This window comes from Microcaecilia unicolor, chromosome 1 (assembly GCF_901765095.1).
Source record: "Microcaecilia unicolor chromosome 1, aMicUni1.1, whole genome shotgun sequence".
Classification (NCBI taxonomy): Eukaryota; Metazoa; Chordata; class Amphibia; order Gymnophiona; family Siphonopidae; genus Microcaecilia; species Microcaecilia unicolor.
In genome coordinates, this window is record NC_044031.1 from 757,987,138 (window position 1) to 758,002,145 (window position 15,008).

Consider the following 15,008-nt stretch of genomic DNA (forward strand, 5'->3'; position numbering starts at 1 on the left):
GCCTTCGGGCCGGCTGGTTGTACCTACGCTTCGCAAAAGAATAGGGTGCAGCCTGCCGGGCCCGGGAAAAACGTCCACCTGTGGAGGTGGATGCTGAAGGCGCCCGGTGGGAGAGCTTGTCGAGAGCGGTTTCCCGCTGATGCAGTTGGTCCACCATCTGCTCGACCTTCTCACCAAAAATGTTATCCCCCCGGCAAGGGACGTTGGCCAGTCTCTGCTGGGTGCGGTTGTCCAGGTCAGAGGCGCGCAGCCATGAGAGCCTGCGCATCACTATACCTTGGGCCGCAGCACGAGATGCCACGTCACAGGTGTCATAAATACCCCTGGACAGGAACTTTCTGCACGCCTTCAGCTGCCTGACCACCTCCTGATAAGGCCTGGACTGCTCCGGCGGGAGCTTCTCGACCAGGTCCGCCAGTTGTTGCACATAGGTCCGCATGTGAATGCTCATATAGAGCAGGTATGATTGGATGCGGGTCACGAGCATGGAGGATTGGTAGGCCTTCCTCCCAAACGAGTCCAGAGTGCGAGACTCCCGCCCCGGGGGCGCCGAGGCGGTATCCCTCGAACTCCGTGCCCTCTTGAGAGCAGAATCCACGACCGCCGAGTCATGGGGCAATTGTGGCCGCATTAGCTCTGGGTCAGAGTGGATCCTGTACTGGGACTCTGCTTTCTTGGGAATGGTGGGGTTAGTTAATGGTCGCACCCAGTTCCGAAGCAGCGTCTCCTTTAGGACATTGTGCAGCGGCACCGTGGAGGACTCTCTAGGTGGTGATGGATAGTCGAGGACCTCGAGCATCTCGGCCCTCGGCTCTTCCACAGAGACCACGGGGAAGGGAATGCTGATAGACATATCCCGCACAAAGGAGGCAAAAGAGAGACTCTCGGGAGGTGAGAGTTTCCTCTCCGGTGAAGGCGTGGGGTCCGAGGGAAGGCCCGTAGACTCCTCTGAGGAGAAATATCTAGGGTCCTCCTCTTCCCCCCACGAGTCCTCATCCTCGGTGTCGGACATAAGCTCATGTAGCTGAGTCCTGAACCGGGCCCGGCTCGATGTCGAGGCACCAGGGTCTCGGTGTCGTCGAGCGGTGGACTCCCGCGCCGGCGGGGACGGAGCTCCCTCCATCGACGTCGACGGGGACTCCACCTGCGTGGCGGTCGAGACCGGCACCGCAAGCGGCGGCGGTGTCGACGGCCCCGGCGCCGGGCTAGAGCTCGCCGGCGCCACAGTCATCGGCGCCGAGGGCGCAAGCACCCCCGGCGCCGGCACAGCCTGGCGCATCAGCCCTTCCAGGATCCCCGGAAGGATGGCTCTGAGGCACTCGTCCAGGCCCGCTGCCGGGAAAGGCGGTGGGGCCGGTAGGGGTGTCGGTGCCAGAAGCTGCTGGGAGCCAGGAGACGGCACCGAGGTGCCGGAACCCCGACGCGTCGGTACCTCCACAACCGACGGAGACCGCTCCTCTCGACGGTGACGCTTCGGCGTCGCCTCCTCTCCGACATCGGGCTGCAACCGAGGGCGACCGGTGACGACGCTTCTTGTCTTTTTTTCCGATGCCCGTCACCGGCGCCGGAGGGCATGGAGGAGGAGGAGGTCGATCCCCCTCGGTCTCGAGGTACCGGGTCAGACAGGGTTCGGTCCTGTGGCCCACGAGCTGAGGGAGTGACCGGGGCCGACTGCCCACGCGGCCTCTCACCCCCACTCTCACCGGAGGACCGGCGGGCCGACGGGACCTGTTCTCCTGGGGTCGCTGCCATCGGTGCCGATGTCTCGGGCATCGATACCGGTACCGAAGGACCGGGCGTCGATACCGATGCCTTCGAGGTCGACGTCGAGGGGCCGGCGCAAGTTCCAAAAAGACAGTCCCGTAGAACTTGCCTCGCAACCTGAGTCCGTTTCCGGAGACCGAGACACAAAGCACACGACTTGAGATTGTGCTCCGGCCCGAGGCACTGGAGGCACCAAGCGTGGGTGTCGGTCTGCGAGATCGGCCGGCCGCAGCGACCACACTTTTTAAATCCACTCGGGACCTTCGAGGACATCGACGGAAAAATCGCGTCGGCGAAGTCAAAGTCGTCAATGGTGGCTGAAATCACACCACGAAAAAGCAAAACGACCGTGCGGCCACTAGGCCGCAACGCGGCGGCCCCGCTGGAAGCGAGGGAAAAAAGGGAGCGCGTGCCCCACACGCGCAGGGTTTCTTTTTTTTTTTTTAGTAAAAAGAAACCGGGCGGTAACGAAAACCGTTAGTAAAAAGTAGAAAAAAGCACGATCAGCGTACACGCGATCGAACAATCCGGCGGCTGAACAGAGAGAGCGGCAAGGCACGACTCTCTCCAGGCGCGGAAAAAAAGGAACTGGCGGGAGCGGTCGCGCACGGGCGGGAAGACGGCCGCGCATGCGCGGTGGGCGTGCCCTGCGTGCCGACCGTCCCGCGAAGCTTCTTTCCGGTTGGTGGGGGCTGCCGCGGACGTCACCCAGTCGTGAGAACAAGCAGCCTGCTTGTCCTCGGAGAATGACTTCTACATGGAATGTTGCTAGTGGAATAGAATCTCAAATAGTAGCAACAGTGGAGGAGTGGCCTAGTGGTTAGGGTGGTGGACTTTGGTCCTGAGGAACTGAGTTCAATTCCCACTGTAGGCACAGGCAGCTCCCTGTGACTCTGGGCAAGTCACTTAACCCTCCATTGCCCCTGGTACAAAATAAGTACCTGAATATAATATCTAAGCCGCATTGAACCTCCTATGAGTGGGAAAGCGCAGGGTACAACCTCTATGTCTCAATCTGCACTGGCTCCCAGTTAGAGAGTGAATCGCTTTCAAGCTTTGCACCTTAACGCATAAAATTATCTACAGTCTAGTTCCGGAATACATGATTCCTCTAATAGACCTCGCACCTAGAAATGCCATCAACACAGCCAGCACCTATCTTCAACTTCATTATCCGTCTTGCCGGGGTGTCAAATACAAGCTTCTTTTTGCCTCTACTTTTCACTACTCCAGCCCGAAGACTTGGAATGCTTTACCTCTGAACCTAAAATCTCAATCTGATCATCATCTTTTCAAGAAGATGTTAAAAACGTTCCTTTTTGAAAAAACTTACTCCATTAGTAATTCTGCTTATTAGTCACCCTAATTGTTGTTAGTGTTCTCTCCTTATTCTGCTGTAAAATTCATGTGTTGTACTGCTCTACTTTTGTAATTCATGTAAGCCACATTGTGCCTGCAATTGTGGGAAACTGTGGGGTATAAATGAACCATAAATAAATAAATTAAAAAAAAAAAATAGGTGCATTATTTTTTTTTTACAGAAAGCAGTATAAAAAACGGAGGTGAACAGATTGCGGAAAAAGCGCTTCTTTTTGCTTGACTGCGTTGTCGGTCACAGGCACTGAACTCAGCTCAAATACCTGAGCCCCGAATGCAGTGCAATGCTGAGGAACACGAGGCACCTCATCACAAAGACGACCGAGTGGAATAGCGGACTTTGTTTCTCTTCCTAACAAATGCTTACTGGCAAACGGTTATTACTTTTGCATTTGGTTTTCTCCATTTGATACAGCACTTCACTGAAAATAAATCAAACACTGCTATTGGCTGAGAGAGGAGACAGCTGCCTATGCCAACAATTCCAAAAATGGGAGCCAACCAACAGAGCCCAGCTGTTGAGCTGGCATTAGTATGAAAGACTATGTTTCCAGTGGTGTCTCCGAGATGCACTGAGCTCCTCTCTCGCCTTCACTGCTGGGATCAGTTAAGTCAGAATCATACAATTCCCTGAACCCTCACCCACAAACACGCACAGTGAGTTTTAAAATGAAGCACAAGGGCAGAGGCTTTGAGATTCCAGGACACAACCCAAGGATTATTGTCTTAAAATACGTAAAAATTACACACAAAACAAGAGAGTTAAAAGTGGCCCACTGCCTCGGCCACAATCATACCGCAATCTTTTTCAAGGCTAAAAATATACACCACGAGGTTGATATTCCAAAGCATTTACAAAGTTAACTTTACAGTTAATCACATAGATCTTTTTTTTTTTTTTTTATTTGCAAGCCAGCAAATGGAATCTTCTGACCAGACTTCTTTATGTCCAGTCAAGAGTTATCTGCATATAAAGATTCAGCAAAGGAGGCATTGACAGGGATCGGTTTAAACTCAACTAAATTCAACCATTATCCAGTTACATTTATAATCAGTGGCGTACCAAGGGGGGGAGGGGGGGGGGTCCGCCCCGGGTGCACGCCGCTGGGGGGGGGTGCCACGCATCTGTCGGCAATGCTCATTCCCTGCTCCCTCTGCCCCAAAATGGGTTACTTCCTGTTCCGGGGCAGAGGGAGCAGGGAACAAGCGAAGCCGACAGGCGCGCGGCACCCCCCCCCCCCCCCCAGCAGGTAAAGATCCACCGTGGGGGGGGGGGGGGGTGTTGTTTCTACGGGGGGAGGTCGTGTCCATCATTTTACCACTGGGGGGGTGCCGCACGTCTGTTGGCATTGCTCGTTCCCTGCTCCCTCTGCCCCGGAACAGGAAGTAACCTGTTCCGGGGCAGAGGGAGCAGGGAACGAGCGTTGCCGACAGACTTGCGGCACCCCCCCAGCAGGTAAAGATGCACCCGGGGAGGGGGGTGTCCGTCTCTTCGCCGGGGGGGGGGGGGGCGCATCGGCGATCCGCCCCGGGTGTCAGCCACCCTAGGAACGCCACTGCTTGTAATCTGTACAAATAGCTGCCATAATTTAAGTAAAAGCTGAGCTGATACAATTAAAATGCCCCCAGGTACATAGCTCCCTTACCTTGTGTGCTGAGCCCCCCAAAACCCACTACCCCGAACTGTACACCACTACCATAGCCCTTACGGGTGAAGGGGGTACCTAGATGTGGGTACAGTGGGTTTCTGGTGGGTTTTGGAAGACTCACTGTTTCCTCCACAAACGTAACAGGTAGTGGGGGGGATAAGCCTGGGTCCGCCTGCCTGAAGTGCACTGCACCCACTAAAACTGCTCCCGGGACCTGCATACTGTTGTCATGGACTTGAGTATGATATCTGAAGCTGGCACAGAGGCTGGCAATCAATATTTTTAAAGATATTTTTTGAGGTTGGGAGGGGGTTAGTGACCACTGGGGGAGTAAGGGGAGGTCAACCCCGATTCTCTCCAGTGGTCATCTGGTCATTTCGGGCACCTTTTTGTGCCTTGGCAGTAAGAAAACCACGACCAGGTAAAGTCGTCCAAGTGTTCGTCAGGGACGTCCTTATTTCTTTCAATTATGGGTCGAGGACGTCCTGGTGTTAGGCACGCCCAAGTCCCGCTACGGCTCCTTGAACTTTGGCCGTCCCTGCGACGGAAAGCAGTTGGGGACATCCAAAATCGGCTTTCGATTATGCCGATTTGGACGACCCTGGGAGAAGGACGTCCATCTTCCATTTATGTCGAAACATGGGCGTCCTTCTCTTTCGAAAATGAGCCCGAAAGTCATCCATCTGTCTTTATAGGGAGAACATACTCAGCTTCCTTGAGGCTACAACTAATTTCTACAGCAAGGCCAAACCTTCCCGCCTTCTGATTGCAGTCAAGGGGAAACTGCTGTTTACTCCAGGGCATCAATTCCTAGACTAGTAATGAACTAATTCTGGGATTGTTAATCAAGTATTCGGAGAGAAAATGTGTCTGACCAACTGAAAAGTGCAGAATGTGAGACTAGGCCAGTGGTTCCCAAACCTGGTCCTGGAGGCACCCCAGCCAGTCAGGTTTTCAGGATATCCGCAATGAATATTCATGAGAGAGATTTTTATTTATTTATTTTTTATTTTTTGTTACATTTGTACCTCGCGCTTTCCCACTCATGGCAGGCTCAATGCGGCTTACATAGGGCAATGGAGGGTTAAGTGACTTGCCCAGAGTCCCACTAGCAACATTCCATGTAGAAGTCGGCCCTTGCAGATCACCAATGTGGCCGCGCAGGCTTCTGCTTCTGTGAGTCTGACGTCCTGCACGTACCTGCAGGATGTCAGACTCACAGAAACAGAAGCCTGTGCAGCCTTCTACATGGAATGTTGCTAGTGGAATAGCAACATTCCATGTAGAATCTCCAATAGTAGCAACATTCCATGTAGAATCTCCAATAGTATCTATTTTATTTTTGTTACATTTGTACCCTGCGCTTTCCCACTCGTGGCAGGCTCAATGCGGCGGGCAATGGAGGGTTAAGTGACTTGCCCAGAGTCACAAGGAGCTGCCTGTGCCGGGAATCGAACTCAATTCCTCAGTTCCCCAGGACCAAAGTCCACCACCCTAACCACTAGGCCGCTCCTCCACTGCATGCAAATCTATCTCATGAATATTCATTGTGGGATCCTGAAAACCTGACAGGTTGGGGAACCACTGGTCTAGGCACAAGCTAATGCATCACCACAGGCTGGGCGTCCTATGAGATGACAGAAAGTGCTTAAGGCCAGGCCATGACAGTTCTGCCTGAGAGATGTCCAGGAAACGTGTCAACAGAAGTGGTTCGTTCTTGGGTTGAAGCAGCAATAAAGCTATGCATTTTCTCTTCGACGCCCCTTAGTTTGGCATACACAGATCTGCCAAGTCTCCCACATTCAGTGGGAGACTCCTGCTTTTAGCGGGTCATGTCCCACGCTGTCACTGGGATGGAGAGATCTCCTGCTCAGCAGCCAGACAGCATTTTGGATGTGCCCAGAGGCAAATTGGATGGGCCTTTCAAGCTCCCCCTCCCCACATCACATCACACCACAAATATCTTCCCAGAGATATTTTTTTAAGAACATAATTTTTTTTTCACCTACCCCACATCTCCTCCGTGGAGTTGTGGCATCTGAGCTCCTGTCTCCGAAACCCCGTCCCTCCCCAGTGTACCTTACAGGCATTCTTGGCGCCTGCAGCGGTTCATTCTCGCTGCTTGCGCACAGATCTGCAGGCTTCCATTTGCCACGCCCTGCCCTCGCTGACATCATTGCCTATTTCCTGTCTGGTGAAACGCGGCAGATGGAAGCCTGTGGGGCAGGCGCAAGCAAAGAGAATGCCGAGGACGCCTGACTCCGGGGAGGGACAGCGTTCAGAGACACAAGCATAGATGCCGGGATGCTGCGGAGGAGAGGGGGGAAAAGAGAAGTGTGGCGTTGCCGCTGGGTGGGCCTGAGACAAGAATGGGTGGGCAGCAGGACGTGTGTTAATAAGATGTCATATCCTGAAACTGCAGGACCAGTCTCACAATAAGAACTGCAAAATCTCACAGATCTTATCGCAAGCCTGGTCCTGTGACAGCAGGATATGACGTTTTATTAAGCCACCTTCTGTTGCCTAAGGAGGAAGTGGCTTCTTGGTGCCATTCAAGATCTGTCGGGCAGAGGGGGACTGGGGATATGGCTGGGCAGAACTAAACATGGGTAAAACCTTCCTCTCAGTAATCCAGTGTCCTCTGAAGCTCTGCACAGAGGACGGCAAGACACCAAGGGTATCACAAATTTTAGCTTAGACATTAATCACAAGTCCTGTTTAGCCTGATGACTATGCAAAGGGCAGGGTGTGGATTCTAGTGAATTAATTGCACGTCGGATCAGGAAAGAATTCAAACAGGAAAGAATTCAAACAGGTTACACTGCTACTACTACTACTACTTATCATTTCTAAAGCGCTACTAGACATACGCAGCGCTGTACACTTGAACAAGAAGAGACAGTTCCTGCTTGACAGAGCTTACAATCTAATTAGGACAGACAAACAGGACAAAAGGACAGACAAACAGGACAAACGATGACGTACCCACTGTCATGGACAGTGCAAAAGTATTGGCACCCTAACTGAACTTCCAGCCTTATTCTCTCTCCCCCCCCCCCCCCCACAATTAATTTTTAGACCTCTAGCCCATTGCCAAAAATTGCCTACCTTGTTTCTGTGGTAATGGTTCTTGAATGTGTTTGGCGGTTAGGATGCATTGTTTTGCTTTCACGGCATCTGCTCTTTTGCTTCCCTCAGAAACAGCTGCCCTAGGCAACTGCCTAGTCTTGTCTAATGAAGACAAGCCCTTCCTACTCTGTTGTATGCGTTCCTTTTCCTGCAGCTTTAAATCTCTATACAAAGAATGAGAAAAGTTTTTGATGGGGCAAAACACCTGCAAGAAACTCCTTGGCTGCGAAGACGCTGGCCTAAGTGTTTGCGGAGAGACTCACCTCCATGCTTTTACAGAAAGTGGCATTGGACCCAAACAGGATCTGGCACTGCTCATCGGCGCTGTAATGCATGCCCGGCAGCTTGTGGGGAAGCTGCACTGCGTACTGAGTCCTGGGATAGGTCACCAGCAGGCAGGAGCTGACCTTTGACCTACAAAAGTACAAGAGGAGAGGAATGCTGAAAATGAGGACAGAGAAAGGCGGGGTGCCGTGAAGGAGGACCTGAGCGACTCTTCACATTTGCTGACCAACTGAAATGAAACCACTTCCTTTTAACTGAGAGATTTTGCTACGTTCCCTAGTGAACACAGGAGATACTGCTTTAAATGCAAATAAATTCCTTGAGCTGACCTTGGGGTACCCGCACTGCCATGTGTCTTAATCACCATGGGAGGGGGTTACTAAACTGTGGTAGAAAATGGCATTTTACTGCAATTTAGTTCGCTGCAGGAGTCAGTAATAATTCAGCACCACAGGTTAGTGACAGGGCCACCGAGGGGGAGGGGGGAGCAGGGGGGGACAAAATTCCCCAGGCCCGGGGTCTCTCTCCTTCTCCTGCTCCTAGGTCACCGGCGCTGCAGTCCCCGGTCTCACCTGCCTGCCCTCGGCTCCGTCGACAGACCCCCTCCGTCCGCCACCGGGTCCCCTGCATTCAAATCGGTAGTGCCTCACCTCCGTGTGAAAGCGGCAGATCGCCTCCCTTCGGGCCTTCCCTCAACTGTGTCCCGCCTCGTCTGATGTAACTTCCTGTTTCTGTGAGGGCGGGGCACAGTGAGGGAGGGCCCGAAGGGAGGCGATCTGCCGCTTTCACACAGAGGTGAGGCACTGCCGATTTGAATGCAGGGGGCCCGGTGGTGGACGGAGGGGGGCTGTTGACACGGATGGGGGTGGGCGGGTGGAGACTGGCGCCTGCGGCCTGAGAGCAGGAGAGGAAGGCGACAGTGATAGTGATTGGGGCGAGGCGGCGGCAGGGGCCCCGGGGGGCAGCGGGGCCCTAGCTCCAGTCTCTCGGCGGCCCTGGTTAGTGACTCTCGTGGTAAAAGGAATAATGTAACTTGGGATCGACCTTCCAAACTGTTTTATACGACTCCCAGGGAGCTTCTCTTAAAGGGGCCAGCAATGTACAATAAGATTCATGATTTGGGGGTTCTTACCCCCCTCCCCCGATACCTACAGCCTCCCAAGCCCCCGCAAACCCACATAATTCCCTTTCATACATCTCAGTTCTTACAGCTCGCTCTTTCTCACTGAAGGCACTCTCCCAAACAACACACTCTGGGTCCTTACTTCAGGAAGTCTTCAAGGTCATCGCGGCTGCACGTGGACCAGGAGAGATCACTGGGGTTCCGGCCTTTTACCCACTCTCCAGACATTATGTGGGAGCGTCCAGCACAGGACTGGTGGTCATCGTCATGGCTCATCCCCAAACTGTTCCATTCAAAAAGAGAGAGAGCAACAGAGAGAAAGATTAAAAAACCGCAGTTCTGTTTCATTCCTGTAGCTTATCTGAGCACCCTCATTGGTCTCTACGTTCAAAAGAAGCAAATCAATCACACAGTGAGCCGAAATGTGAACTAGTGCATGTAAATCTCTCTCATACATATTCATTGTGGGCAGTGTGTTTTTTCTAGCAAAAAAGTTGCTGGTACTCAAATGCCAGGCAACCCTTCAGGGGTGGAGTGATCACTGAGGAACCCACCCCATAATAGCCAGGCCCCCTGCAACCAATCACAGAATCTATGACAAGGCAGAATTGGTGTGTAAATCCTGAGCTCTATCATTAAAACTTGGGGTCCATGGGTCGATTTTACAAGACAATGGAAAAGGTGCCTGTACTCATAGGCAGATGCATCAAGCAAACGTTAACAAAATCTAAAACGTTAAAGTCCCTAACGAATTAAAAAAAACGAAGGATGCACCAAAAAAACAAGCCGCACATGTTCGGTGCGGTATTTGAAAGTACAATGCATCAAACTGATGGAATCCCCGTTGGTAATCGGCCCCTAAAGCATACGCAGAGCAGCCAAGCCTTATGCTGGCTGCTCTGCGAATGCCACAAACGTTTAAAAAAAAAAAAAAAAAAACCACAAACAAGTGGATCGGGAGGGGGCAAAGGCGCTGGTCAGGTGCGTCCTGTATGTACGGCCTTGCCCCTCCCGCCCGTGTTCGCCACTGCTCCCCGCTTCCTCCCCCAGCATTAAATTAAAAAACAAAACAAAAATCAAAGCTTTAGGAGCCCCGGCCCAACTCCCTTCCTGTCTCTCAACTCTTTCTCCACACAGTCCCGCCTTCCGCCATCCTCTGTCCCCGTGCCCCGCCCCCACCGCCCCCCCTGAGGTCGTCACCGCCGATCCCCCCCTCCACCACATTACTACGTCAGACGGGGGTGGGCCCAGGTCAGGGAAGACGAAGGAGAGAGACGTCCTGCAGCGATCTGATGGTCTTCTTGCCCGTGCAGCGCCTTCATACAGAGGTGAGAGGCGCTGCATGGGCCCGGTAATGTGGAGGGGGGGCCCGGTGGAGGGGGAGATCGGCAGCGACGACCTCAGGGGCGGCGGCGGGAGCGGGGCACGGGGGCGGAGGATGGCGGAAGGCAGGGCTGTGTGGAGAAAGAGTTGAGAGACAGGAAGGGAGGGGGGCCGGGGATCCTAAAGCTTTGATTTTTGTTTTGTTTTATAATTTAATGCTGGGGGAGGAAGCGGGGAGCATCGGCAACCACGGGCGGGTGGGCGGGCGGCAAGGCCGTCCATAAAGGACGCTCCTGACGAGCGCCTTTGCCCCCTCCCGAACCTTTCTTTTTTCACTTTTATATTGATGCAGGGGGAACGGGGAGCAGCAGCGACCTCAGGCGTCAATAAAAGACGCCCCTGACGCGCGTTTTCGCCCCCTCACTTTTGGTGGGGGGGGGGGGGGGTTACATTAAAGTCTGTAGCCGGACAGCCCTAAGGAGAGGTCCAGACCTCTCGTTAGATTTCACGGCGTTTCGTTCGATTTTCCTGCTTTAAACCAATCGGAAAAGGTTAGTGCATCTCGTTACAATAGGGTTTGTAGACAAATTGCTCATCTGCATTCCGTTTTCGTTAGCTGCTACCGTCGTCGGAAAATGGGCTTTAGTGCATGCAACGGTTAGAAAATTCTTCGTTAAAGGCTCATTTAAGGCTCAAAAAAGTTTAGTGCATCTGGCCCTCAGTACCCCCAAGTACCCCCTCAAAAAAAGCCCTGATTGTGGGTAACCTGAAAACCTGACTGACTAGGTGTGTCCCGAGGACTGGTTTACAGTAAGGTGCTCATCTCCTTTTTGGGATCGCCCATATCAAAAATTAAGATCACAACTTGGCCAATCCATCAAGCACCAGCTTGATTATTATCACATTTCTTTTTAATTAAAGCTTATAATACTTTTCCTTCCTGTTGGGGTCTCTTTCTCCTTCTCTTTTCCTAATTTTCTAGCGATGTTTTCAGTGGTTAAAGGATGTATTGTGCATTCTCCTACCATTCCTGAAACAGAACAAACCCTTAATTTCCAAACATAAAACAAAAATGTGAGAGAAGACTACTACTACTACTTATCATTTCTAAAGCGTTACTAGACGTACGCAGCGCTGTACATTTGAACATAAAGAGACAGTCCCTGCTCCACAGAGCTTCCAATCTAATTAGGACAGACAAACAGCACACATAAGGGATAAGGACACAGAGTAGCAAGATTCCGGAATCCCAAGAGTGTCAATATTCCGTGTAGAATCCAAGAGTAGCAAGATTCCGGAACCCCAAAGAGTACTACTACTTATCATTTCTGTAGCGCTACTAGACGTACGCAGCGCTGTACACTTGAACATGAAGAGACAGTCCCTGCTCGACAGAGCTTACAATCTAATTAGGACAGAAAAACAGGACAAATAAGAGATAAGGGAATATTAAAGTCAGGATGATAAAATAAGGGTTCTGAACAAGTGAATAAGGGTTAGGAGTTAAAAGCAGCATCAAAAAGGTGGGCTTTTAGCTTAGATTTGAAGACGGCCAGAGATGGAGCTTGACGGGCATCATGATATTGTGCTAGCAAACCTGACCATGAAGCACACCTCAGCGCTGCTATTCTGCACCTTTAAATATAAGCCTTTCAATTTTTATTGATTTATGTATTTATTTTGCTTGGAAGGCTTATATTTAAGCACAGAAAACAGGCACCAATGCGTGCTTTCACTTTCGGGTTTCCTCGGACTCGCACACATTTCTTTCTCAGTACTGGCGCTTCCAGGCTTGCATGAGCTTTCTTCCACCTCCAAAAGCAGTGGCGTAGCCACAGGTGGGCCTGGATGGGCCAGGGCCCACCTAGTTAGGGCTCAGGCCCACCCAACAGTAGCACACAATTAGTGGTAGCTGGTGGGGATCCCAAGCTCCACCAGCTGAAGACTTCCCCCTGATGGTAATGAAAACGCTATTCTCCATGATCCTGGCACCTGCGCATGCTCAGTTTTCAGCTCATGCCTGCTGCAGACTGCCAAGGTGGAAAGAAGCATTTTCCTGCCAGCTGAGATTTTTTTGGGTGGGGGGGGGGGGGGGGGGGGAGAGAACACTTGGTGCCCACCCACTTCTTGCCTAGCCCCACCCAAAATCTGTTTTCTGGCTAAGCCCCTGTCCAAAAGAAATCAAAACTGGCAGATTTTAAACTGGAAATCAAAAGAAGATCTCTCTTCAAACCTTCTACAGCCAGCTCTGAGTTGGCGTTATTTTTCCAGCGGGAAGAGCAGGGTTTGTTTGTGTGCTGTTCTCTGAGCATTGGGAAGGCATAACAAATGACATCATTAATATACATCTGACCACATTTAAATACAATTTACGGCCATCTCTGCTGCGCGTGTTGTTTCGATGTTAAAGCCTTCTGAGCATTCTACGCAGATTTATATGTGCGTTATTCCTGCGCTATTTGGTCTTACCACCAGTGGTAGGCTTTGAGAATCGGCTTGCAGGACATTGAGGCCCCAATGATCAAATTTCCCGCGCTGTTCCGAACAGCGCTGGAACCGCACGAGGAATTAAGGCCCTAATGATCAAAACTAATAGCATGCAAATTTATGCGCTCTGTTTCGATCATCCTGCAGGAGGATTCTGCTTGGGCATTCGCCCAAGGCACAATCCTCCGAGGAGTTGTTTGACAGGTTCGGGCTGTCAATAAAAAGCCCAGACTCATCCCACCCCAGACATGAGGAGCTGGAGGTCCAGTGGATCTCCAGCCCTCCAACCCACACCGACAGAGGCACCCCAACCCAACCCCCCCCCCCCCCCACCCGGACAGAGAGGGCTTGAGGGCTGGAGGTCCGGTGAATCTCCAGTCCCCCCAGTGGTCTAGCAACCTCCAACCCCCTCCCCCCACACACACTCCATGTACCTCAAAATGATGAATAAGGGAATAGCACTCCTTCCTCCTTCCAGCGCCACCTCCAAAATGGCGGTACCCTGCCCTGTGCATCCTGGGATGCGCTGGGCGGGGCTTACCTACCATATAAGAGTGGGGGGGGGAGTGCTACCATATAAGAGGGGGGGAGTGGGGGGGTCCGGATAAGGGGGGCACTAGACCACTAGTGGAGGGCTGAAAATTCAGCTCTCTCTTGTCAGGGTGGGGGCAGGTTGGGTCTGGCAGGGGTGGGCCAAGCTGTGGCGGGGGGTCTTCTGTTTGGGGAATGTTTGACAGAGCCGGGCTTTTTTTTTTTTTGACAAACAACTTCTGCGGGAGGATTGTGCCTTCGGCGCATACCCAGGCACAATCCTCCCGCAGAAGTACCCCTATGATCAGAGAAGTACCCCTACGATCAGAGCTAATAGCATGCTTCAATTTGCATGCTATTAGCTTTGATCATAGGGACGTTATTGTCCCGCACTGTTCTGGCGCTAATTTTAGCACGCTGTTCAGAACAGCACGCAGGGGGGGGGGGGATGAATCACATGCACATAAGGGAGCCTCTAACACCTGCTCTTACCTAACATCCTGTTCACAACTCTGAAATCTCCAGCAGCCCTTTAACCAATACTAATCTCTGATTGACACCTTCTGCCCACCTCTATTGCTGCAATTTCTAGCACACGACATTTTCTGGGTGTATAAGCTTTCCTTTCACGGTCTTGACAGAAAAGAAGGGACCTGGGTGGTCCTGAAAACTCAAGCACTACATCATGCTTTCTTCTCGCCCACGAAAAGGTACCTTGACCATCTGGGATTCTCCGCAACCAAGATGGCTACTTGAACTCTTGCTTATGAGCGCTGATGCTGTGCTAACGCATAGGGATGTACTTTGGTGACTTCAAATGCCAAATAAAGTACGGGTTACCATGGAGACTCGTGTTTGCTCGCACTAGCATGAATCTCCTTATTGTTCGTTCCGCTCCCTCCAGGACCTTCAAAAGAACAGAGGGAAGAGACCAGAGGTTAAATAAGGTCTGTGAAAGTATTAGAGGGAAGACCGGGTGGAACAAATGGTCCTTACCAGACACAAGATCCTCTGTTTCCATGCTTGTATTTGTAGCTACTCACTTTGTACTTTCCTGTGCATCTATGTATTTACTTGTTCAGCACTTTGGATGTACATGTAGTGGGGAGGGGTGTTCTGGCTAACAGACTGTATTCTCTTATCAAACTTCCAAGTTTGCTTTCCTCTTTGATTTAACATTGTCTTGAAAGAAAATCTGACCGTTGAACTATCCTGAAAACTGTATTTGTGGAAGGAAGTAGATTATTTGGCCTGAAACACTGGGGTCACGCCACCTGGAACGTGTCTGTCATAAGGGAATACCGAAAGGATTCCAACCACTAACAGAAATGTAAATATAT

General features: G+C 51.7%; 1 protein-coding gene across 1 annotated transcript in view; it reads right to left on the bottom strand.

Annotated features, from left to right (window-relative positions):
* LOC115459907 (A disintegrin and metalloproteinase with thrombospondin motifs 17-like) overlaps positions 1–15,008 on the bottom strand; it is a 393,810-nt gene that overhangs the window by 162,519 nt on the left and 216,283 nt on the right. The window contains exons 10-11 of the mRNA XM_030189734.1: positions 9,470–9,610; positions 8,183–8,333 (exon numbers count right to left, since the gene is read on the bottom strand). Coding sequence (XP_030045594.1) covers positions 8,183–8,333; positions 9,470–9,610 — 292 coding nt within the window. The remainder of the gene's footprint in view (positions 1–8,182; positions 8,334–9,469; positions 9,611–15,008) is intronic.